Below are 25,927 nucleotides of genomic sequence, written 5' to 3'. Positions count from 1 at the left end.
TGCATGCTCAAGGATCGCTCTCCAGCGATCCGTGCAGTCGGTGGGGGGCATTCCTCTGATCGCCCCCATTTGCATGCTGGCCCTTTGTGAATCTGTTGGCCTGCCGCAGATCGGGCACAATCGGGCAGGTTAGTGAATCTAGCCCAAAGAGAGTGTTGTTTTTCAGACTATTGTCTGGCTGTGTCTGACTGACTGATGGGCTTCAGGGACAGGAGAGAGCTCCTATAATCTAGGAAACAGGCATTTTCTGCCCACAGCTGCAGATGAGGAGGGAAGGGGCAACAGAGACAAAGAAAGAAAACTAAGGGGCAGATTCTCAAAACTAAAATCTGCGTTTTAATGTGCTCACTAAACCGGTTCCAGCTGGTTTAGAGTGCGTGTATTTCAGCGGCAGATTATCAAAACTGCTTAGGAAGGTCTTTTCCAAGTTTTCTAGCAATCTCCAAATCTGCCATGCAAATGTTGTACAACGAGGTCATTAATATTAAAATGATCACTCTGAGTGATTCTCTATAATCGCTGAGTGATTCTCTAACATCGTTATGCCATATTTGTAGACGAAATCTGCTAACAGGTCTGAGCTGTCTTTGCCTTACTTTCTGATCAGTGCTTGAGAACTGATTGGCTCAGGCACTGACAGGAACGTAAGATTTGACAGCTCATACCCCCCCCCCCCAACGCAAATTAAAATAAACCCTAAATTGAAGATCGGCAGGCGATATACCCACTCTCTTAGGCCGTGTCGCACAATCCCCTAACACTGCTACACCCTTCCCCCTGACACCTGGCAGCAGGAGAGATGCCCACTCCCTCTCACCACCAAGCAATATCCCCCCAAACCTCCCCCTGGCAGTGGGAGAGATGCCCACTCCCTCCTGCTGCCATGCAACACCCCCAGCAGCAGGCAAGATGCCCATTCCCTCTCTCTACCACGCAACCCCCCTGACCCCCCCCATGCTTACGACGACCCCTCACCCTTACCTTGTTAACTATGGCTAACTGGAGGGATGCCTACTCCCACCGGCCAGCAGGCCCGTAGGAGGGGCCTTAAACAACCTGGGTCAATCACAGCCTTAGGCCCCTCCCCAGTGCATCCAGGATGCACTGGGAAGTGGAAGGACTGCCATTTTGAAGCGGTGGGCCTACTGGCCGGAGGGAGTAGGCATCCCTCCGGTGTGTTATCAACAAGATAAGGGGGAGGGGATGGGTGTCGTCGAAAGCATGGGGGGGGGTGTCAGGGGGAGAGAGGGAGTGAGAATCTCTCCCACTGTCAAGGGGGGTTGTTGTGGGAGGTGTTGTTTGGCGGCAGGAAGGAGTGGGAATCTCTCCTAGTCCTGAGGTGTGTGTCGGGTGGGGGGGGGGGTAGCAGTGTCAGGTGATTGCGCGACACAGCAGAAGAGAGTAGGCATCTCTCCTGCTGCCGAGGGAGTGTCGGGGGATGTTGCTTGGCGGTGGAAGGGAGTGGGAATCCCTCCTCCCGATCTTTGATTTGGTGTGGGGTTTTTTGTTTGTTCTGCGCATGTGTCGATCGCTATCACCAGCAATGGGCACATGCAAATTTAGCAAACCTTCTCTACTCTCCACCAACCTCATTTGCATGAGCATTTTTTGGAGAATGACTTGCTACAATATCAGCTGTGACAGCGGCCCATCGATTTTTAATGTGAAGTTTTGAGAATCTAGCCTTGAGTCACACAATTTTATTGGCATGACTATTTTAAATGTGTAACTACAATCAAATGTTAAGTTATTAAGACAACAGAAAGCCAAGTACTGGGAGCGGAATAGAGGAGGTAGTAAGGAGTGAAGGGATTTGAAAGGTTTATTGGCTGGGAGAGAGAATGTTGTATAGAGCTGGAGGTAGAAGAAAGCAGCTGCATGGGTATAAGATGAAGGAAGTCCTTCCTCCCCTTCCCTCCATTCCAAAGGAAATACAATCCTCTAGCTAGAACCCCCCTCCCCAATTCCCAGTCTTGCCTTTAGTACTGTAGGATCAGAGGGGCCCAATGGGCAGAAGGTCCTGCCCCTTATGGTTCTGGCCTAAAAATGGCTGTTTTAACATCTAGAGCAGTGTATCGCAAACTGTGTGCCATGGCAGATTCCAGGTGTGCCGTCAGTCGCTGGTGAGGAGAGGCGCTGGCTAATTGCTTACAGGATGTGCCTCTCGCCACGAGATGCACATCTGGTAGGCTGCCAGTTGATGCTGGCACCTCACCTCCATCAGTAACCCCTACCAGCATAGAAATAGTCTCAGGGCTGCTGCTGGAAGGCCTCTGTGCATGTGCGTGACATCACATTGACATCCATGTACTTTCGGGTGCCCTCCAGCCGCAGCTTCAAAATATTTACAGGACACTGGTCTAGAGGCAATCTCATGGTACTTGATTCTACGTGTCAGATCCTTATACCAACAATGATATTGAAGGTAGGCCTGGAGTAGAGGTGGGAGTTGGGGGATTGCAATCCCTTCAGTGGAGAGAGAAGGAGGGAAGGGAAAAGTAGATTTGTGGGACACCTCAGGCTATAATCTGAAGTTTACCGTGCACCAGCCAATATTCAATGCCAGTGCCTGGTTAGCTTAGTGGCTAAGGTTAGGACAGCCTTTTTGTTGTCTTATCTTTAGCTGGTTAAAGGTGCAAATATTACTGCTAACTAGTTAAATACCAGCTTTGCATAGGTTCCACCCACAGACCGCTCCAGCACTAACTGGACAGTGCAAGGTGGTTAGAGCTAGTATCCAGCAGCTTGGTTAAGTGCTTGGTTAAGTGCTGATATTTAAATCTCTTTGAATATCAAGCAGGTGATTTTTAAGTGACAATATTTCTGCTTTAACAGAAAGATATAAACTGTTAACTTACCACTCTACTGAAGTATTTGTCCAAAACCTCTACAAAATTGTGAATGAGCTCATATACTGCCATCTCATTCTAAAATACAAAGGCAGAGTTAAGCTGTTGTCATGCTTTAGTTTTGATTTGAATGTTTACAATTAAAAATTTGAGTACTGAATCATACTCATGCCAGTTCATTGCTGATTTGTTAATATAATAAAAGCATATCCATATGTAAATGATATACTATCACACACGTATAAATACCAATTTCAAAAGCCGCTATTAACATGTGGAGATCTATGCCATGCAGAGTTTTCAAAGGGTGTGATTGAGTGTTGCTTGGGCAGAACTAAGATCTACATGTGTGGTCCCATTTTATAAGAGGAACACACATGTATGGAGAAAAATATCCATGTTAAGTTTTATACCAGTTCAAAGGCATGCATAGATTTTACAATGTGCTTGTTTTGGCCATGGCGCTACATAAAGGATTAAGGGAGTAGACATTCCCTTGAAAAGAGGAGACCGAGAGGGGATCGAAACACTCAAGATAATGAAGGGAATAGACCTAGTAGATAAAGACAGGTTGTTCACCCTCTCCAAGGTAGGAAGAATGAGAGGGCACTCTCTAAAGTTAAAAGGGGATAGATTCCGTACAAACATAAGGAAGTTCTTCTTCACCCAGAGAGTGGTAAAAAACTGGAACATTCTTCCGTAGGCTGTTATAAGGTCCGTTCTAGTATGGCAAATCATATGTTCGTAGGAACACAGAAGAGATGAATTTGTGCAATATCTGAAGTGCGCCATTTAAAAAGATGTGTGCTCAGACATGGACAAGAAATCTTAGAAATGGACGAACACTTGTTGTCAACCAGGGATAAATCTGAGGAAAAAACTCTTCTTGCCCTGAATCGGTAGCATGGAATGTTGCTACTCTTGGTTTTGTCCAGGTACTATGGACCATTTGTCTGACCCGGTAAGGCTATTCTTATGTTCTTATGTAGAACATTTACTGGGGATAACCAGCAGCGGAGAAAAACAACATAATGTTCTCAATTGCTTAAATCTGGCTAGGATGCTTTGAACCATCTTACAGTTTGTTGTGAACTCTGAGAGTTTGTTGATGGCTGTGTTTAGAGACCCCCTTGCCAACAGCATGCTAAAAAGCATGATGGTAGTAGTTACTATGCTCCGCAAAAGGAGTATCAATGGCTAAGCTTCCATGCATGGAACCATGCAACGTGGTAACGATCAGAATGAATCTCTCGGTGCCAGGAGAACGTCAAGCCGTAGAGAATCAAAGCCGCCAACGTCATATCATCAGCATAGTAATGGGTGTCGACCAGTACTGAGGTCTTAAAGGGTGGTAACCGGTTGATGTTTGACCATCTGCAGCTGCTTGCAAGAGCGAGCAATCAGAGCTATCATTGGTATGGGTGGAGCCCGCCGTTGAATGTCCCACAATTTCCTGTTCCAAAAATGAAATTGTGTAGTGGCTCTGTTCCTCCACTATTTCAGTGATAGAGAAAATCAGACAAAACAGAGGTAATTTCAATGCTTTCATACTTTTCCAGCCGTGTCTACTCAAGTCACAAATACCTAGCAATATCTCAAGGAGAAAAACAGATTTTATGCTGTTTCTCCTTGGTCTTAACAAATTGCATCTAGTGGTGCAAAAGTACTTGTATTTTTACAAGTGCTCCAACTGAAAAAGCTCACAAGTTTTTAGACACAGGGCTCATTTTACAAAGATGTGCTAGCGGACCCCCCTCCCCCCCCCCCCCGGACCCGCTATCGCATTCCCAGCACTCACTCCACATAGCTGAGAGGAATGGCGGAGAGCGGCGGTTCTGGAAACTGCGAGAGCAGGAGAGGGAGGAGGAGGAAAAGAAGAAAAGAGAGCCACAGACCCATCTTTCTCTTCTTCGGACTCAAAAGTAGAGAAACAGGTGAAGAAGCAGCAGTCCAAGAGGGGGGAAGAGAGCACACAATAATTTTTGTCCGGGTGGTAGGAAACGGGCCGGCAAGTGTGGACATGATGGAGGGAAGGAGGAAGCAGGTTTCAATGGATAAGGCATGCAGACATGCGCTGGCTACAGTGGACAGTAGGCTGTGGCGCCATGACTGAAAGGCTCCTAAGGGGGAAAAAAAAAGAGGGAGTTGGTAGTGGCAAACATGAATGCAGTGGATTTGAGGTGTTTTGGGGGGGGGGGGGTTTACATATATAGCAATTGGTGAAAATCGTGAATAGAATGGATATTAAAAAAAGGGTGAAAGTGAACTGCTGGATTATGGATGCTGTTACTCCTAGACAGGGGGGGGGAAGCAGGGAAGGGGTGCTACTGGACACGGGACTTCAGGAAGGATGGAGGGGGTAGAAGAAAGACATATGGCCTTGGGGAAGGACAAAGGGGACCTGAAAGGAAAAGATGGCAAAAGGGGTGAAACAGGGTCCGAGAGAGATGGTAAAGGGTGTGAGAGAGGGAAAGGGCGTGATGAGGGTCCAAAGGGTAGAGATGAGTAAGGAAATGGTGAAAGGTGAGGTGGTGGGACTGGGATCAGTGGGAGGCACGATCCAGCCATGGTACAGGTGGGGCATGGGTGGCTTCAGGGTATAGGTGGGGCTATTCTAGCACCCATTACTGTAACAAATGTAATGGGCTTAAACACTAGTCTATCTATAAATACACACACACACACACTCTCTCTCTCTCACAAGGGTTGGAAAGATGTCCATGAGCCAATATTTCTGTATTTTCTTCAGTGCTATCATAGTCCAGGAATGTCATAATATGCAAGCTGTCTATGACACTCACTTGATGAGTCTCTCAATAAGGGTAGCATAGGGAGAGAGGTAATGTCAGCTTCCCCTCCACCTGGAAACCACTATTAAACATGATTTTTTAAAGGGATAAAGTCTCTTACCTCTGCATCGTCAATTCCAGCCACTATAAACAGCGCTGCATATTGCCGGTACACTAATTTGAAATCTTTATACTCTAAGAAAGAACACTGAGAAAAACACAACGCAATAAATAGTTAAAAATAAAACACATGACAACATCCTTGAAGCATTCTGTGACTGAACTGGATGAGAACAGCAAAACCAACCAGCCAGTGAGTTTCTATTCTTTATCTTGTAGTGAATTTGTTGGGGTTGTCAGTTTAAACTTTGTTTTTTCTACACACCCTTTCTTTTTTTAAACCAAATATTTTTCTATCTTTGTTTATGCATAAAGAGATAATAAAAATCAAAGCACAAATCAGCTGATACTATTGGAGGAGAAAAAAAAATTGTCTGACCACTGTCTAATTATTATAGTCACGTCAGTCTGGTTCTATGAGTCATCCTGGGAGGGCAACATGCTACCTCCGAGAATCCCTGCTAAAGATCACACAGGAAGTGGGAGCCTGTGCTTCAAGAACTACAGAATTTCAAACGATTCCTTGTTTTGTTGAACATGTTGAGGATGTTGTGGCGGAGACTACTCTCTGGGGTTTCAAGCACAAGTTGGATATACACCTTCTTGCAAATCATATTGAGGGATATGGTAATTTCAGGTTTTCATAATAGAGAACCTAAATGGGCTGCCGCATGAGCGGATCGCCGGACTTGATGGACCTCGGTCTGATCCGGTGAAGGCATTTCTTATGTTCTTAAGCTGTAGTTTTCTCATGTGAATGCAACATTAACATCTTTTATTTCAGAACTGCACTGCTTAGACATTTTAGGGTTAAAATATAACATCACTGGATTTCATGGATAAAGTTAGCTTATATCTCAGCAGTGGAATAGTCAGAACTAAGAAGAAATTAAAATGGTCTTCTATTATACCTTGTTGCCCAAAGAAGTGCAGAGCCGGGAAGCCCCCCTCCCCCCCCACCCCCGAGCGTCATGGGCTGATACTCGGAACCTAACACTGGCACTAAAAGTGATTAGCGCTGCCATTGATGTGCTGCCCAATGCTCTAATGGTTTCAGCACAGACACTGAAACCATTAGCACAGACTGCATTTAAATGTGGTGATTCAGTATCCCACACAAATTCTTAAAAATAAAGCTCTCAGGAGTATTTAGCACCTGAAAAAAGTAACACCGGGTCTGGAGCAGCGTCATAATGGGAGGGGGTGAAGAGAAGGGGGGCCTAGCTACCATATAAGGGAATTTTTCCCTTCCTGATCAGTGCATCCTAGGGGTAGGGCACTGCCATTTTGATGATACTGCCCAGAGCAGGGGGTGGGAATAACACTATTCAGTGAATCACTAGCAGGATACAGAAGATGGTGAAGTGAGGTAAACTGGAAACATCCACAATGCAAACCACCTCACTTCCAAGTGTCCAGTACAGGAAAGAGGGCTGAAGGGTCTCCAAAACCCACTTGACTTAACACCGATTGTGTAATTTCAAGACTTAATGGGTAGTGATGTCAATCCTTGGCCCTTATTCTCACCTCCTCCTTAACATATTGCTTATCACTTACTGTTGTTTCCTGCCCCAGGCTAGTGATTCTGCATATTAAAAGATAAGTGTAAATACTTTCTGTTGTAATGTTTCATTTGAAATGGTTTATATCAGTGTTCTTCAACCTTTTGTCACCTATGGACCAGCGGACTGGAAGTTAAAGAACACTGGGCTAAGTCATGTACCAGACCTTGCCCATCTCGGCCCCAGACTCCGCCCCCATAATAGTACTAATTGTAACACCATTTTTTAATATAATCGTATTAACAACACATAATGGTTAACCACAAAATTAAATTACACAAAGCACACTGTATGCTTCTCAATATTCATTCCTACCAGAACACAGATAACCCAAAAACTAAAAGTACTAATATATACTAACAAACCCTAAGATGCAAGACTCTGCAAGCAGTACAACCCCAGAGGAAAAGAAACAAATGCATTTCTTCCTGAACAGACAGCAGATGTAATTAATCACTAAATTCAAAGCTAAAATCATTCCCCCTACCTTTGTTGCCTCCCTCCCTCCATCCTGTGCCTTAACATCTAGCCTGCCCCCACCTGGCCATTTTATGCCGCCTCCGGTGTTGTCTTCGGGCCGGCTTCCTCTTCCTCAGTGCAAAAAGCTGTGGGCAGAGGCTCCTCGCACATCCCATGCCTCATCTGGAAGCCTTCCCTCTAACGTTGTGACGTCAGAGAGAAGCCTTCCGGTTCAGGCACAGGATGTGTGTAGGAGCCTCTGCCCACGGCTTTGTGTACTGTAGCACTGAGGAAGAGGGAACCGGCCCGAAGACAACGCCGCATCGATCGCACCATGGACCGGCAGATGAAGAACACTCTCGGGCCTGATGCATGTGCTGGCCCTGTACACCGGCACCCATTCACAGACTGGCAGTTGAAGAACACTGGTTTACATAACTAGGAAACAACAGTAAGTGATAAGCAATATATTAAGGAGGAGGTGAGAATAAGGGCCAAGGATTGACATCACTACCCATTAAGTCTTGAAATTATACAATCGGTGTTTAATCAAGCAGGTTTTGGAGACCCTTCAGCCCTCTTTCCTGTACTGGACACTCGGAAGTGGGGTGGTTTGCCATTGTGGGAGTAACACTATTCCCTCTAAGCTGAGCAGAAGTCCTTCACCTTCAGTCCTGCCCAGTGGCGTAGTAAGAGGGAGGCGGTCCTCCCTGGGCGCCATGGCTGTGGGGGTGCCGGCACCCCTCCTCCTATCTGCCCTCCCCTGTCCCATTCCTCCCCTCTGTGTTCACCCCCATTCTCTTCCCCCATACCTCTAGTTGAAGTTCTTCACGGCAGTCAAGAACGTCCTCTTTGCAACCCCATCAACTCTCCAGCTGACATCACTTCCGGATGCTGCACATAGGAAGTGACATCAGAGGGAGAGCCAATGGCGTCGTGAGGAATACGTTGTTGACAGCCACGACCAACAACTTTAAATAGAGGTACAAGGGAAGGGAAAGGGAATGGGGCTTGAGGGCAGGCGGGATTGGGGAAGGGGTGTGGAGATGAGGGCGGAGGAGGGGCACCTCTCGCCTTCACTACGCCATTGGACCTGCTGTTTCACGCTCACATTTTCAATAGTGAGGGACAGCAAAACTCTCCAGGACTCCTAGGAACCTGCCTGTCCCCAGCAACTGAAAACAATATTGAAGCAGCAATGTACCATTAGCAGCAATGTAACTTGAGGACACCCACTTAAGATTAGAGGAAACAGTGGGGAGTAGGCATTCTTTCATACTCTCTCCTGCTTCCTTTGAGATTTGAAGGGGTCTGGCGTAGGGTTACCGGATTTTCTCTTTATAAAAAGAGGACATGTGGCCCTGCCCTGTTCTGCCCCCCAACCCGCCCCCCACACCAACCTCATCCCTTCTTCCTTGCGTTTAGTGCCGTATCTGGAGGGCCTACGAGCATTCGCAGAAGTGATGTGATGAGATCATGCAGGCGCGCATGCAAGTGACATCATCACATCGCAACTACACATGCTCAGAGGCCGACGAGATGCAGCCTTGAGCTTGGGGCCTTCCAAAACCCAGACAAACTGCTAGGTTTTGGAAATCCTCTGTTCACCTGGACAGTCCTCTAAAACAGGAGTGTCCAACCTCGGCCCTTACCAGGTCAGGTTGCCAGGATTTCCCAAATGAATATGCACGAGATCTATTTGCATACAATGGAATCAGTGCATGCAAATAGATTTCATGCAAATTCATTGGGGAAATCCTGAAAACCCACTGGATTGCTGCCTTCGAGGACCGACGTTGGACAACCCTGCAAGTCTAAAAAGAGGAGCCCCATGTCAGAGACAGCAGAGAATCCAGAGCAGTGCATAAGTAAAAGCTGGTTCCTCTGCTGACTTGACTAGATCCTGGAAGAGGTATACAGTGGATTCAGCAGATCTGGATATCCAAATTTTGCCTGTTTTCTCCATCCATGTGCATCTTTTCCCCTCTATCCATGAGCATCTCCTCCCACTATTTCCTTCCATTCCACTTTATCCATCTGCATCTCCTTTCTCTCTCTTCCCTTCTTCATTCATGTGCATATCTTCCCTTTTTCTTCAGTTCCCTTCCCTCCCCTCCATCCCTGTGCATTTCCTCCTCTTTTCTTCCCTTCCTCCCATTTTACTAAAGTCCGTACGTTTGAAATCCAGGAGTTTTGTGTGGCTGCCCTCCTCTTTAGCTGTTATATCAAACCAAACCGTTTGATGATCGCTATTTCCCAGGTGGGCACCCACTCGAACATTAGAGATACTCTCCCCATTTGTGAGGACCAGATCTAGTATCACTTTTTCCCTCGTGGGATCCGTCACCATTTGTCTGAGCAAAGCCTCTTGAAAGGCATCTACAATCTCCCTACTTCTTTACGATTCCGCAGACGGAACCTTCCAGTCCGCATCCAGTCTGCAGTTGCCCAAACAGACCAGATGACCACTGGAGGCATGATGGCATAAACCCCCCCCTCCCTCCAGTGGTCACTTAACCCCTCCCCCCTTACTATGTGAATTAAATAGTACATATCGGAAAGCAGCAGATGTTAGGGCCAGCAAGCAGGGTCTGGAGTAGCCTGGTAGTCAATGCAGTGGACTCCAGAGAAAGGAACCCTGGCCCTATCCCACGCTAACTGCTACACTTGTGGTGGAAAGTATGAGCCCAAGAAAACCCCATTGTACTGACATATAGGTGACATCTGCAGGCATAAGGGCTGGTAAACAGTTGGGTACAGTGAGTTTTGCAGGGCTCCACTTACACTCTAAGGGAGTTATGGAGGGATGTGTACCTGGGACCCTTTATGTAAAGTTCACTGCAGTGTCCCTTAGGGTGCTCCACTAGTCTTCTGGGATGTCTGTATGGCTAGTTTATTAAAAATGCTGACTCTTCTACATCCCAATGGCTTGTTTTGTGTATTTTTCATTTGGACATTTTGTTTTTTGAAAATGGTCAAAAAAGATAGACTCACTTAGGGTGAACACATCTAAACAGGTAATTTTAGAAAAAAAATAGTTATTTTACGGTTTCAAAAATGACCATTTTCTCTGATTTGTGGATGCACTGGGCAAGTTACTTAATCTTACACTGCCTGACAGGACAGATAGGGAAAAATGCTTGAGTACCTGAATATAAAACCACTTAGACACCTCCATTGATAGACAGTATATAAAAAACTTAAATAAAAAATGTCCAACCTTGGACTTAGACGTCATATCAAAAATGGCCCTCTACATCTAGGCACCCTTTACAGAACTGCCCTTCACTGCTCTCTTCTGTTTCAGAAATAATATATTTATTATTCCAAATTTTTACTTGTAATAAAACTAACAGCTGATGAAATAAGCTTTTACAGGACCAGATAGTCAAAAGGATTTATTCATACAGCAACCACCACTATCTTGTATATTTTGATTACCCTAAAAACCAAACTTGTTTATGGTTTATGTCTATCAAAAGAAAGGAATGGCATAGCCAAATTAAAGATGAGAGTACACAATGGCTACACCTTGTCAAGTTTTTGTGAACTTCAACATTTGTGTCACTTAAAGAAAATATTGGGTTTGCCATAGTCAGTATTTACATACATAAGAACATAAGCAATGCCTCCGCTGGGTCAGACCTGAGGTCCATCGTGCCCAGCAGTCCGCTCACGCGGCGGCCCAACAGGTCCAGGACCTGTGCAGTAATCCTCTGTCTATACCCCTCTATCCCATTTTTCAACAGGAAATTGTCCAATCCTTTCTTGAACCCCAGTACCGTACTCTGCCCATTACGCTCTCTGGAAGCGCATTGCAGGTGTCCACCACACGTTGGGTAAAGAAGAACTTCCTAGCTGCCACTGAATATCTGGATAGAGCAGTGAGCTGCTGGCATGATCCAGAGAGGGTTGGGGACAAATTTGACCCCGTGCCATTCTCTAATTCAGCAGGCTTTGAACCCTGCCTTTCTTGGTTTTGGGCCTGTTACTCCTCAAAGACTAGAGCAGGGGAAGGCAGCTTTGGTTCTCGACCGCTCCAACCCAGTTGGGTCTTCAGGGTTTCTCCAATGAACATGCATGAGATCTACAATATTTGCATACAGTGCCTCCTTTGTAGACAGATAGATCTTATGCATGTTAATTGGGGAAATCCCAAAAACCCCTGATTGGGTTGTGGCCCTCGAGGACTGGAATGGAGCTAGTCCAAGTGCATAAACATTAGTTTTACTTATATGGAAGACTGGAGGGCATGAAAATGTTCAAACGTATGGTGACCCCACAGCCGGTTGGGTTTGCAGTAAATATGCATGCATGTTATTTGCATACATTGGAAAACCAGCTTTTCTCCTCATGCGTCATTGATCATGTGATGCCCTGCCTCGGGGAGACCGTCTGGGGGACCTTACAATAAAACCAACAACAGAATAAAATTCAGTCATAACTGAAGTAAAAAAAAAGAAAAGAAATGCAATTTAGTAGGAAAGGAGAGGAGGCAGAGTCCGTGGCTGAACTTGCCTAGTCCCATCTGGGCACTGCTGTGGAGACCCCCCCCAAATGCCAGCAAGTGGAACTCAATTTTCCCGTCCCGTCCCCGTGTTTTGTCGCTGCCCCTGCCCCATCCATTCCTGCAAGCTCTGCATTAACCACACAAGCCACATACTTGGTCAATAAATATTGATGTTCATATATAAATGAAACTTGATCACTGTTTATTATGCCCCCCCCCCCCCCAGCTCATTCAGAACTAAAGATAGGATCTGGGGCCATGAGCTTCTCTTCACAACACGAAGCTTCCTGGGTAGTTGCACTAACCAGACTTAAGAAGAGGCTGGTAGTGCATACAAACTATGAATCATTAGCAGTCCTACAAGGAACATAAGACTAGATGCACTAAAGTCAGTGATCATCGCTAAACCTGATTTCACAGGTTTAGCAACGATCACTTTTACTGACCCGATTCAGAAAACGGCCCACTGCATGTTTCCCCCCTCGATCGCCCATTTTCTGATCTGGCCATGAAAATTAGCCAAGTGATTGATGCACTAACATTGCTTGGCTATTCCCCCCACCCAAAAAAGGGAGTTTTAACGATCAGAAAAACCGACAGGTAACTGTGTTACCAACAGGTCTGCCTGGGTTAGTTGTTTTTTTTTTTCCCAATGGCTCAGATATTTTGCGTGTATTATACACGCAAAATATCTGTCCCATTAAAAAAAAGAAAAAAACATTCCCCACCGCCAATGACGGCCCTCCCCCATGACCCATGACAAATGTGGCATGAGAGAAAATTGACAGGAGGGATGCCCACTCCCTCCTGCCACGCAGAGCACCCCCACACCGCAGGCATGAAGCAGGAGCCTCAGAGTGGGCTTCCTGCTTCCAACTTTTTAAAAAGGTACAGGAAGGTTTGGGGGGTAGGCGACTGGTGGTAGGAGAGAGTGGGCATCCCTCCTGCCAATTTTTTGGGGTTTGGGGGGGACATGATGCAGGGGTGTTCTAAATGGCAGGAGGGAGTAGGCATCCCTCCTGCCTATTTTGGGGGAAGGGGATTGGTTTGGGGGAGTCGATGGCGTGGGGGGAAAGGGCTAGGACTGGGTGGGGGCATGGTGTGGGGGTATTCATCCAGGCAGGAGGGAGTAGGTATCCCTCCTGCCATTTTTGCTGCCATAGGGGAGGTCATTGTGGAGGGCCATCAGTGCAGGGGCAGTTTGTGCACGTGTAACACACGCACATCTGTGCCAATAAAAAAAAAAAGAAGACCTAACAGCAATGGCAGGAGGCTGCTTCTCCTGTCACTTTGTTAGGGCTCTGTGTATGTGTCAATCACTCACTGAGCAATTGATCTGTTGGGTTTGCATGCAAATTATTTGCACCTCCTTGCAAATCATTTACATGCAAACTTGATAGCGAGTCGATTACTCCTGGAAAATTGGCCAATAGCGATCCAGTCAGTATCTTTAGTGCATCCAGGCCATAGTTAACCCCTGCAACTAACAGAACAAGGTGACATTCTCTGAGCTTAGAAAGTAAACAGCTTTCATCAGGTCCAAAGAAGAGCTACTGTTACCCTTACTGGTAATTTCATCCTCTTTTCATCAGAAGGGTAGGGGTAACATAGTATCATTACCTGCTCCTTTAACCGAGAGAGGCAGCTTTTAATCACTTCCATTTCCAGCAGTGTACGTTTATGAAGTTCCATGTGCTCATAATACTTTGAGAGTCTGGTCTGTCCTTGTTTATTCACTATTAAGATAAACTTGATCATGTTTTAAGATAATTTTTGTGAGAGCACAGTTCAAAAATCCAGTTGGCAGTAAGAAGGAAATATTTGGATCGCTAGTTTTTTGGGAGGGAGGGGGAAACAAAAACAAGAAAAGACAAATAAGAGACATTACTCCAAGCAACTATGCGACCATGGTGAAATTAAGTGCCTAGATAAGAATAAGCATTCTGTTGCTATAAAGCGATATTTAAATAAGGGACAATGCACATCCCAAAGTGTCTTACCATTACTGCGAGACTTTAAAAATTATTAGATGCTGGATCTAACTAGAGCAGGGTCCTCAAGAGCTGCAATCCCGTCGAGTTTTCAGGATTTCCTCAATGAATTTGAATGAGATCTATTTGTGTGCACTACTTCCATTGAATGCAAATAGATTTCATGCTTATTCATTTGGGAAATCTTGAAAAACCAATCTGGCGAAGGCCGAGGTTGGACACCCCTGGACTAGAGAAACAGGAGCCGGGATAGGGACATTATCAAAGGTCTCCTGCTGGTTCGGGGTTCGCGGTTCGGGGGGGGGGGGTGTTCTTTCCAGCAGGAGGGCGTGGGATCCCTCCTGCCTATGAGCCGTGCGAGGGGGAGGGGCACTTTCCAGCAGGAGAGATTGGGCGTCTCTCCAGCCGCAATCGTTATCGGTGCGGGGGAACAGGTTGCCTGGGCTGCTGAGCTGATCGCAGCAGCCGCAATCAGCTCAGCGTCCCAATTCAGAACTTATAGCTGTTTTGACTTGGTCTAAGTCAAAACGTATAAGTACTGTCTGGCAACCTGTCAAACCATTTTGGTTATGGCTGTCAGATGACTAAGTCTAGGTTGGCCCACCTTCCGCCCTATCCACTCCTCTAAAAAATGCCCCTTTTTGCTCTAGGCATACAGAGGCAGGGTAAAGGCCTTAGCTGATTTTAGATACGTCCAAAACCAGCTTTGATTATCAGTACTTGGACGATCTGTCTTTTTGATTGTCCAAGTACCAACTTAGGCCACTTTTTGTACTTTTTTTTTTATTATTATGAGCCACTTAATATTTAGTGGTACAGATTGTTGGAAGAGAAGAAGATATTTAATAAGAATATTCTACTGTATAAATATTTCCACAAAATGAATAAATCCCACAATTTAAGAGGACAGGAGTAAAAACAACTTCCTCCCTCCTCCATAAGAAACTTTTTATCAGCTTAACCCTGATGTATGACAATCCATGAATGGTGATTCTAGCTATTAAGATGTGACATTAATGAAACCATTCATTTCAGGATGATTCAACCTTTTGGAATATAGTTGAAAATAGGATGCTTTCCATCAAAATTGCCTCTTAGCAAGCAGAACAATAATAATGTTATGAAGAATGGCAAGGACAAAATCTGAGTATGCCTTTTCCAGCTCCACCTGAAAAAATGGCTCAATGTTTGCAAATATATAGAGGAATAGATTCTCCTCACCCTCCACAAGTTTTACTCATCAACTCTGACTGGGCAGTGTTTAAAACACTTTTACCTTTCAAATCAAAATTGTAATTGTGCTACATCATAGAAGACATATTTAACACTTTCAAAACCATAATATATATTACATAGAAACATGATGGCAGATAAAATGGCCCATCCAGTCGGGGGGATCTAAAACAGGAGAGCCCAGCCACTTGGACCCGAAGAGAAGCCACAGTGAGGCCTTTATCCAAACCAGCCTGAAGAAAGGTGAGAATTAGCAAGATCAAGGGTCTTGGGCACACCAATGTTGGAAGGCCTTCCACGCCTTAGCGTAAGCCAACACCATAGACCAATGCTTCTCATCTCGGACCTGGAGTACCCCCTTGCCAGTCATGTTTTTAGAATATCCACAATGAATATGCATGAAAGAAATTTGCATATAATGGAGGCAGTGTATGCAAATCAAGTTTATGCATATTCATTGTGGATATCCTGAAAACCTCACAGGCAAGGTTTGGGTACTCCAGGGCCGAGTTGAGAAACACTGCTATAGACGACTTCTTAAGATGTCAGAAGAGTATCAACAACCAGGGCAGAATATTCCTTAAGCTCTAAGGTTGTACGCAAGAGCCATGCTATAAGAGCAAAGTGACTCCATGGATACTGGATCCTGTGTGAGAAGGTCCAGATAGGTGCTCAGCTGAAGGCTGTGACCCTTGCGCTGCCTTATCAGCTCTGCATACCATGGTCTGTGTGGCCAATCTGAAGCCACCAGGATGACGTGGCTTGGATGAGTCACAATCCTCCGAATGACTCGGCTGATCATCGGCCAAGGAGGAAAAACATGGTATCTTAGCTTATTATATTACTGGTATTTTTATACCATATAACTGCTGTCTGCGGTCGGTAGAGGGATTTAAGTTTATCTAATAAACACTTCCAACCCCTCGTCGCTGACGATCCATTTAGGGATCTTACCTTCATTTTCATTTTTAAATCAGATGTTTAGATTTATCCTCATATCTTATGTCTTTTAAGGGCATAGGTTATTATATCCACAAAATCTTTTGGAGATACCAATCAAGTATGTAATTCCGTTTTACTCTAATATTCACTCTTCTTGCACACTGAGCTTCAGCTGCCTGTCAAGTCACATTTGCACTCTTGTGTTTTCGACATCTAACATTCATTGACAAATATTTTTTCACATCATCAAGTCTCACAATTATGTCATATTTTCAATTTTGAAGATGCTTAGTTTCCACTGGGGGTATCATCACCCCTTTTTTTTATCACCTTGAGTCTCACAATTAAATGTACACTCTTACCACGATTCTGCTTATTTCTCACTGGATCACCATCCACTCACATACTATAAGATACTTTCATTTATCTTTACATTCATATATTTATACATTAACTTTAAACCCATAGGACCCCTGAGGAAGACTTGAATGGTCGAAACACAGACCATGTTGGGTCCTCTCCATTGTTTCAAATTGTGGATATACTGCATTGTTTTAAAGATTGTGGATGATTTGTTTCAATAAAACCTGCATCAGTAACATCATACTCTCCCTGCGCAGTCCCAATCCGCCTACACGACATCTCTCAGTAGCGTTACTCCTTTGGACACGTCCTAGATTTACCCTGCCACTATGCTTGCGCTGCCTGACCCTAATCTGGGGAATCCGGATGCAGATGATTTGCTTGCTGACCCCTTTATTTACAGGTGCAGCGCTTCCCAGAGCAGGAGATCAGGAACTGTGTGCTGGATCTGTGGATCCCTGGAAATACTCTCACGAGCCTGCGCCTATTTGAGTCTGCGGCTTTGCCAGACCTTCTTTCTAAATCTTTATAGGAGGTCCTTTTGGTCACTCAGCTGGGTCTATCCACTTCTTCTTCCTAGCTTTGTGGTGTGTCCTGGAAGTCTGCTACCATGGCACCCTGATATGTGTGTTCTGGTCTTGGAGCAGTTTAACTTTCCAGAGGGTGCTCTGAATATTGCTAGAGCTATGTCACATTGGTATTTTCTGGCACAGGAGTATCAGCAAATCTATATCAGTCCAGGATGGATATTTTGGTGGCGTAGGTGACAAAATGCACCTTTCTCCCTAATGTTAGAAGATATGGTTCTGGAAGTCTGCTACCATGGCACCCTGATATGTGTGTTCTGGTCTTGGAGCAGTTTAACTTTCCAGAGGGTGCTCTGAATATTGCTAGAGCTATGTCACATTGGTATTTTCTGGCACAGGAGTATCAGCAAATCTATATCAGTCCAGGATGGATATTTTGGTGGCGTAGGTGACAAAATGCACCTTTCTCCCTAATGTTAGAAGATATGGTTCTCAGGAAATTCTTTGATGCAGCTACTTTAGGCATTAAAGCTGCTTTGGTGATGTCTTTTTTCACACGTGCCTGTCATACTCAAAAACGCACTCTGGAGAATGAGGTGGTGGTTCCCTCTCCTTTTGGCGGGGACTTTTTTTGCCAGTTGCATTGTATGTCCTTATGCGAGTTTGATGAAGGTATCAGAGTACTCTATCTCTGCCTGCAGAATGCTTTGGTTCAGACAGTGGGCTGCTGTTTCCAATTCCAAGGCTCCTTTGGCTTGACTGCCTTTTCAGGATCAGTGATTGTTTGGGAAAGGTCTGGACGACCTCATGGATTATGGGTTGGACCGTCACCCTACGACTCTGCCTGAGAGCAGACCCTGCCCTCCTGGGGTTCTGATCATTTTGATTTTGTGGCTTCCAGCAGTTCCCACCATGTGCAAGTGCCACATCGCAGGTATTTTCTAAGGACTACCAATGATGGTATAATGGCTACAGGCATTCCTAGCCTCCCTAATCTAGTTCTGCGTCCCCTGATGATCAGGCACAATGGCGTCAAGCCGACAGATGGGAGGTCGGCTCTGTGTTTCTTCTGGCCTGGTCATGGTCTGGTAGCAAAATGCTGCAATTGTAGTCATCCTGGATATCTCCTGCATCACTTTTTCCTTGACAATCTGCTCTTCAAAAATAGAACTCCTCAATCTACTCCTCGCATACCTCCCTCCGATTAAAATGGGCTGGGCTCAATGGTCGATGTCTCCACATCCTATCACTACCGGAATATAACATGCAGCCATTTTCTCAAAAAAAACACATAAATGACATACTCAAATAAAAACTATAAAAGTTATTAATTGCCCAACAAATCCACAAGATGAATCATAGAGGAGAAATGAACATGCTAAAAAAGCTCACTAAGCAATCATAGATTTCATACATAGACCACTCAGTATCCACACAAAGGAGCTGCTTTGACACACTCCTTCATTGATGCATTGTGCCTCTGGTGCCTATCCCCTCCATTTATTACCATGTACACCAGTGACATCATCAGGGGCAGGACTAAGGATTGTCTGGGAGTAGGGGTCAGGCAGACGGTACAAAACTGCCACTGCTCATCAGATGATGGTCTGGATAGCTGAATGGCAAGGTAACCAGTCAGTGCAGTAGTTTATGGTGCTAGTTCCTGCCTTCTTTTACCACTATGCGCACTAATATGCTCTTGATGATATGCAGCTAAGTATTTCCCATGACCTGGATACAATCTTGCTTTCCAAGTATTTTTCTCAGCATTACTATGGTCTCAAAGAGAAGGGTTCCTGAATAATGTTTTCTCCATCTGCAGTGCTATTGCATTTTCTAATCACTCTATCTGCAGCCTTCAAGCACAGCTGTTAGATAATGTCCCAGTCTATGACAGCTGATTTGAATAGCATTTGAGGCTTCTTAAATTTCCCTAATTCCTCTACAGTAAAGCCCTAGAAACAAGTGCTCATTCAGTGTATCCAGATGTAGCACTTGCTTTTATAATATGGGTCATTTTCAAAACTACATAGGTCAAGTTCTCAATTCGTCAACTGTACAATTACAGTAGATAGTCAGACTTGCTGGGATTCTAATTAATTATACTAAACACAGGATTTCATTTTATTACCTTATTGAGCTCAAGAAAGGAATTATTACCTGACAAAAATAATTACCATAAACTAAACTGTGTCATCTTTGCAGCCAAGAATGTTTACCTAAGCTAGAATTACTTAACGGTAATCTTGACTGGATAGAATTTGATTTTCTGCAAAACCCTAATAGACCTGACATCACCAAATCTATCCATAAACTCAAATTATCTTTCCCCTCACTAAAAGGCGTTACCCACATTAGAAAATTAGGAAAATCTCTTCACTTCAAAACTACAGAGCTTTGGTATAATTTCCCTGCCCAGCTACGCAACCTGGGCTCTTTCCAACTATTCCGAAGACGCCTAAAAACTTGGCTATTTTCAAAAATGTAAATTTCTGCTTCCCCCCCACCAACTCCCACTGTACGTCCCTTTTAATTTTTGTAAACCGTGTCGAGCTCTATAGTTATAGAGAAGATGTGGTATATAAACTTAAGGTTTAGTTTAGTTTAAATATGTTAGTTCTTATTGTAGTGGCGGTTCAACTTTACCCAGTTTTCAACAGTTGTTTCCCACTCCAGCACCCTACTGAGTCTATAGGAGAGCTACATATTTCCACTGTAGCTCTTCTGTATGTCTGGTGAGAGAGGACAGTATTTTCACTTAACCCACATTTAGGTTTGCCAAGTTAATACGATGCATAAATCCACTCCAGACGGAGTACAATTTATTTCCAGTCTGATATGTTTATATGATGGAATAGCTAACAATAATTTATTGGCTGAGCATAAATTACAAACAGGCCAATAAAGCCTTAGTGACGAAGCCAAGGTACTACAGCAACATCACTCAGGGCTTTCAAAATCAATGTCAATACCCAGTGTTGGGCAGTAATATATTACTAAGTAATATATCACCACTACTACTACTTATCATTTCTATAGTGCTACCAGACACACGCAGCACAAGTACATTAAACATGCAAAAGACAGTCCCTGCTCGAAAGAGCTTACAATCTAATTGTGACAGACAAACAGGACTAAAAGGGTGAATCTATGCACGCTGCTCAGGTAAGGAATTACAGATGGAATAATAAGGCAGATAGGGTAGAGGATTATAGAGGGCATGGCAAACAGATATTGATGCTTTACAAGTGGGTTGGAGTTAGGACTTAAAAGCAGCTTTAAAAAAATGGGCTTTTAGCATGGATTTGAATACTGCCAGAGATGGAGTCTGATGTATGTACCATGTCTGGCAGTTTGTTCCAGGCCATACCATGCAACAAAGTAGAAGAGACAAAGTTGGGAGTTGTCAGTAAGGGAGAAGGGTACAGATAAAAGAGACCACTTAACTGCACTTTTCTCTTTGGCACATCTCACTTAGGTTGAAATATTACTGGTAATCCAAGCAGGTCTTTTTCAACATCACAGTCTCAAAACTTCTTAATCCAGTTACTTAATTTCTCAAATCCTCAACAAGAAGCTTTGGCCCAAAGGCTTTGTTTCGCAGAAGCTGCATCAGGCATAAGGTTCTGTTCTTGGGCCTGTTCTTTTTAACAATTTTATAAAAGATATTGTTGAACGGTTGTCGGGTAAGATTTGCCTCTTTGTGGATGATACCAAAATCTGCAATAGAGTAGACACCCAGGATGGTGTGAATAACACGAAGAAAGACCTGGTGAAGCTTGAAGAATGGTCTGAAATTTGGCAGCTAAAATTTAATGCTAAGAAATGCAAGGTCATCCATTTGGCCTGCAAAAACCTGAGGGAACGGTCCAGTTTAGGGGGTGAAGAACTTATGTGCACGACAGAAGAGCAGGACTTGGGTGCAATTGTATGTGATGATCTTAAGGTGGCCAAACAGGTTAAAAAGGTGATGGTGAAAGCTAGAAGGATGCTAGGTTGCATAGGGAGAGGTACATAAGAACATAAGAATTGCTGCTACTGGGTCAGACCAGTGGTCCATCATGCCCAGCAATCCGCTCCCGCGGCAGCCCCTAGGTCAAAGACCAGTGCCCTAACTGAGACCAGCCCTACCTGCATATGTTCCAATTCAGCAGGAACTTGGCCAGTAGGAAAAAGGAGGTATTGATGCCTCCGTATAAAACTCTGGTAAGACCTCATTTAGAATATTGTGTACAATTCTGGAGGCCACACCTTCAAAAAGATATAAAAAGGATGGAGTCGGTCCAGAAGAAAGCTACTAAAATGGTGTTTGGTCTTTGTGATAAGGCATATGGGGACAGACTTAAAGATCTCAATCTGTATACTTTGGAGGAAAGGTGGGAGAGGGGAGATATGATAGAGTGGTTTAAATACCTACATAATATAAATGTGCATGAGTCAAGTCTCTTCCATTTGAAAGGAAACTTTGCAATGAGAGGGCATAGGATGAAGTTAAGAGGTGATTGGCTCCGGAGTAATCTGAGGAAATACTGGGTGGGAGATGCATGGAATAGTCTCCCAGAAGAGATGGTGGAAACAGAGACTGTCTGAATTCAAGAGGGCCTGAGATAGGCACGTGGTATCTCTCAGAGAGAAAAAGAGATAATGGTTACGGTGGATAGGCAGACTAGATGGGCCATTTGGCCTTTATCTGCCATCATATTTCTATGTTTCTATCTATTATGCTTCACACCACTATGGGCATGGGTTTCAGTTCCGTTTTTTAAACTCTATCATCTAAATTGAAAACATGGAAGACAAAGTAGACATTTAGAAGAAACCACAACCTGTACATCTACAGGAGTCATCAATTGTATCATCTGCCCTTGTGATCTTATATATATTGGCCAGACATCACGGGCTTTTCACACGTGCATGATAGAGCACAAATCATGTCAGTTTAAAGAAAGAAGCCCCTTTGGTCAAACACTGCCTCCTGCGGAATCATACTTTTGCTGATCTAAAATGCACAATTATGAAACAAATACTATTGTCATCTAGAGGAGGGAATATTCGTAGAATATTACAAAGGGTAGAGCAACGATTGATATTTGAATGTCATACTGTAGAACCACAGGATCTTAATAACACTATAGAGTGGCAAAATTTTTTAAAAATTTCAGTTAATAAAGATAACATCAAATTTTTCTAACTGCATTTCATTTGTTGGTGAGGTAACCTATCCATATGGTGGATATGATGTCATGATAGAGTTTTAAAACAGGACTGAAACCCATGCCCGGAGAGGTATGAAGCATAACAGATCTTTTCTTTCTCCTGATGCAGGGTTTAAAAAAGGGTTTGGATAATTTCCTAAAAGAGAAGTCCATTATTGAAATGGCTTGGGGAAACCCACTGCTCATTCCTAGGATAAGCAGCATAAAATCTGTTTTACTACTTGGAATCTAGCTAGGTACTTGGGACCTAGAATGGCCACTGTTGGAAACAGGATATTGGGCTTGATGGACCTTTAGTCCCTGTATGACAATTCTTATGTTAAATGGAAAGCAATGGGTAGTGCTTAGAGCTCTACAATCAATTCCAAAGTGTACATATGTATGCGATGGTATAAAATTTAGTCTGGAGATGTGGGGGCCCTTGAAAGATGGATCTGCATGATCACTGAAGTAAAGACATTACATTGATCTGAACTCTGAACTAAATGTAGAATGAGGGAGAATTTTAGTACTCCTGTCTACTCTTTTTCTTCTTCTCTTCTCTTCTACCTCTTTCCCTCTTTCCTCCTTCTTTTCTTCTTCTCTTCTTATTTTCCATTTTCTTTAGCAGTTTTCATATTGTGGATTCTTTATAATGATCTAAGTTTCTTCATGCTGATTGAGAGTTTACTATCTCCTATTCTGATTGTATTGTTTAGCATGAGATCATTATACACTTGTTTCTTTCTGTTTTTTGTATTTCAACTGCTTTTTGTAATTTTTCAATACTTAATAAAAATATTGAACTGGAAATAGTGTATGAGAAAACTGAAGGTTTTTGTAAGCGGTGGCACAATATTTAGAACAAAAAAAGGAGGGTGTAATAATTTTTTTAAAAAAAACAACACACAAATACCTTCTTTAATTTTCTGTGCTACAATTTATTTTGTGTTGATCTTTTAAACAAAGTGAGAACAGAAGGAAAAGGAAAGTGCTGAAGATAGAGCTACATTAGCCTGTAGTACTGTATACATTTTGACATTAAGGGTGACATTCAGACTTCAGAGAGCACAAATCATTTTCTTTGCGTGCAACAAAGAGTTGTGACCAAAACAAAGAATCAGAAGGAAAGCAAGGCACATAAACAGACACAAATGACAGAAACCAGCAGTAAAAATGAAGTACACATGAGTTCAGTTTATAGTGTACACAAATAAAACCCAAAACAAAACGGCAAGCCATGCCTGTGCATCAGAGAGACACATATTGCAATTGAAATCACATCTACACCTACATACACATATGAACAAGAAAACAAGAAACTTGCATAAGAACATATTCCAGTGAGATGACAGTTGACCTTCCAAAGCTGTCTACCAGGCCTATCATTTCCCTCAACACCTTTTTTCAATTACTGTGACATCAGGGAATCTACAGATTCCCCCTCCTGGTATCAATTATGGTTCAGGGTCCCTAGTCATTCTGTAATAAAAAAGAGAAACCCCCCCCCCCATAATTTGGCTGACTACTTGCAAAGAGTGGGCAAGACATAATGCCCAGTAAACCAAGCTGGGGGACCATGAGATGACTGGAGCTGTGGCAAGGAAGTAAGAAGGCAAAAAGGTATACTAGACAATGCATGGGCCCCCTGTCTAATACTCAAAATGCTGATATGAGACAGAACTTGTTATCAAACAACTAAAATCTTTATCCCAAGTTGAAGCCTGAAACGACAGAAGCCATTGAAAGTATCTAATATAGACAACCTTTGACAGATAGAAAAACAAATTGTGCTGTGAATGTTTTAAATTCGCAAATGCAAGGAATATACTAAATATTGTCTCTTACTAGACTTGGGAAGGTGTCCCTCCAGCACATATTCCTGAAATACCAACTGGCGAGTAGGAAGACCAGCTGCAGGAAAGGGATCCTAGTCAGCAGGCTGCTCACGGTCTCACCATCTCTCTCACCAGTCCAGCAATGAGCCTACATTTTTACACTCCACAGGAATAGGGCAACAGATATTTGAAGAGGTCATATCTGTCATAGCTAACTTTCCACAGGTAATTCACTTCTTACACTGCCATATTTTGAACGTAGCTTGCCATAAGCTACCAACAAAGATATGAGCTAAATCCAAATAAATAAGAATAAATAAATGCAATGCAACAGCTGCTGTTATAAAAGAGGCAGAAAGAGTGGCAGTAGTTACGCTCTTGTCCCCCAGAGGCCTGAAATCTATTCTATCATCCTCTCAGCTGACAAATATTTTCTCACATTCCTTTAGAGCTTCCCTTCCTTTAGCATCATATCATGATCTCTTTTTATATGCTGTAGCATCTCAGTGCCCTCAACAGCAAGTGTAAATGTGCGTGCACATTTTTCCTGAGGTTGTTTTCAAAAAGAAAATCAGCAGAATAAAAAAATGTCTATGTCGAAGATTATATGCAACACAAGACTATTTCAGTTAAGGGGAAAAAAATTACAGCGTTGACATTTTCCTCTTTTTTCTTTTCAACTCAAAAAAAGGTAGAACCTTACATAATAAAGAAGAGTATCTGAATCCAAAACTAAAAATTATAAAATCAGAAAAATGGAAGCAATTGTTCTGAAAAAAGCTGTTTGATCTATAAATAAAACAACAAAAAGCATTCTGTGATTATTGAGAAGAATGCTACTAGTATAAGACAAATCTGAAAATACTTAGACAGAAGTCAATACAGACTCCTAGTCCAGTCCCTAGTCTTGGGACTTCTAGATTACTGCAACATCTTAAACTTACCATGCCCCGCCCTCATGATAAAACAATTACAAACAGTGCAAAATACAGCTCTCAGACTGATATATTTGCTGAAAAAATTCGACCACATTATTGCACACCCAGTACAAGCACGTATACTTTTCAAATTCTGCTGCACACTATTGGCCCTAAATGGCGATAGACCAACCTACCTGAACGATGGCGATGGACCAACCTACCTGAATGATCGCATAACCCAGAACAACACATCCAAACCTAGGAGAACACAGGCAGCCTTTACTCACCCAATAGGTTGCAATGGACTAATTGTTTACGAAACAAACTGAAACAAGGACTTATATGAATGATCGTTGTGCTGATCCTTCTATGAATGCACTTCTGAGCTCTCAGAGACCTGTTCAGTTCAATTACATTAGTATTTGAAACAGAATGTACAGGTATATGGCTTCTTTCATCGAGCTCAAGATTTTATAAGTGCAAAAACTGTTTGTGCAAAGCAATTCAATTAAAGTGCTAATGGGCGTTTAGCCATTTACAGCTACCGATTTTGGCCACAGTCAACTTTAAAAAAGATAAGTGCGGAACTTTTAGTTCCTTTTGTTATTTATTGCACATTAGCACAACGA

At 43.4% G+C, this 25,927-nt stretch overlaps 1 protein-coding gene across 4 annotated transcripts in view; it reads right to left on the bottom strand.

Annotated features, from left to right (window-relative positions):
• Nucleotides 1-25,927, bottom strand: part of AP4S1 (adaptor related protein complex 4 subunit sigma 1) — a 79,935-nt gene that overhangs the window by 11,675 nt on the left and 42,333 nt on the right. For 3 of the 4 annotated variants that reach the window (XM_033950969.1, XM_033950967.1, XM_033950966.1), the window contains exons 2-4: nt 13,910-14,118; nt 5,760-5,846; nt 2,859-2,927 (exon numbers count right to left, since the gene is read on the bottom strand). In XM_033950969.1, the coding sequence (XP_033806860.1) occupies nt 2,859-2,927; nt 5,760-5,846; nt 13,910-14,047 (294 nt within the window). In that variant the 5' untranslated portion in view covers nt 14,048-14,118. The remainder of the gene's footprint in view (nt 1-2,858; nt 2,928-5,759; nt 5,847-13,909; nt 14,119-25,927) is intronic. The other variant, XM_033950970.1, reaches the window with a different exon arrangement.

Source organism: Geotrypetes seraphini, chromosome 7 (genome assembly GCF_902459505.1).
Source record: "Geotrypetes seraphini chromosome 7, aGeoSer1.1, whole genome shotgun sequence".
In the NCBI taxonomy this organism is placed as follows: domain Eukaryota; kingdom Metazoa; phylum Chordata; class Amphibia; order Gymnophiona; family Dermophiidae; genus Geotrypetes; species Geotrypetes seraphini.
Note: the sequence above shows the minus strand (reverse complement) of the source record. Positions and strands in the feature narration are given on the sequence as shown.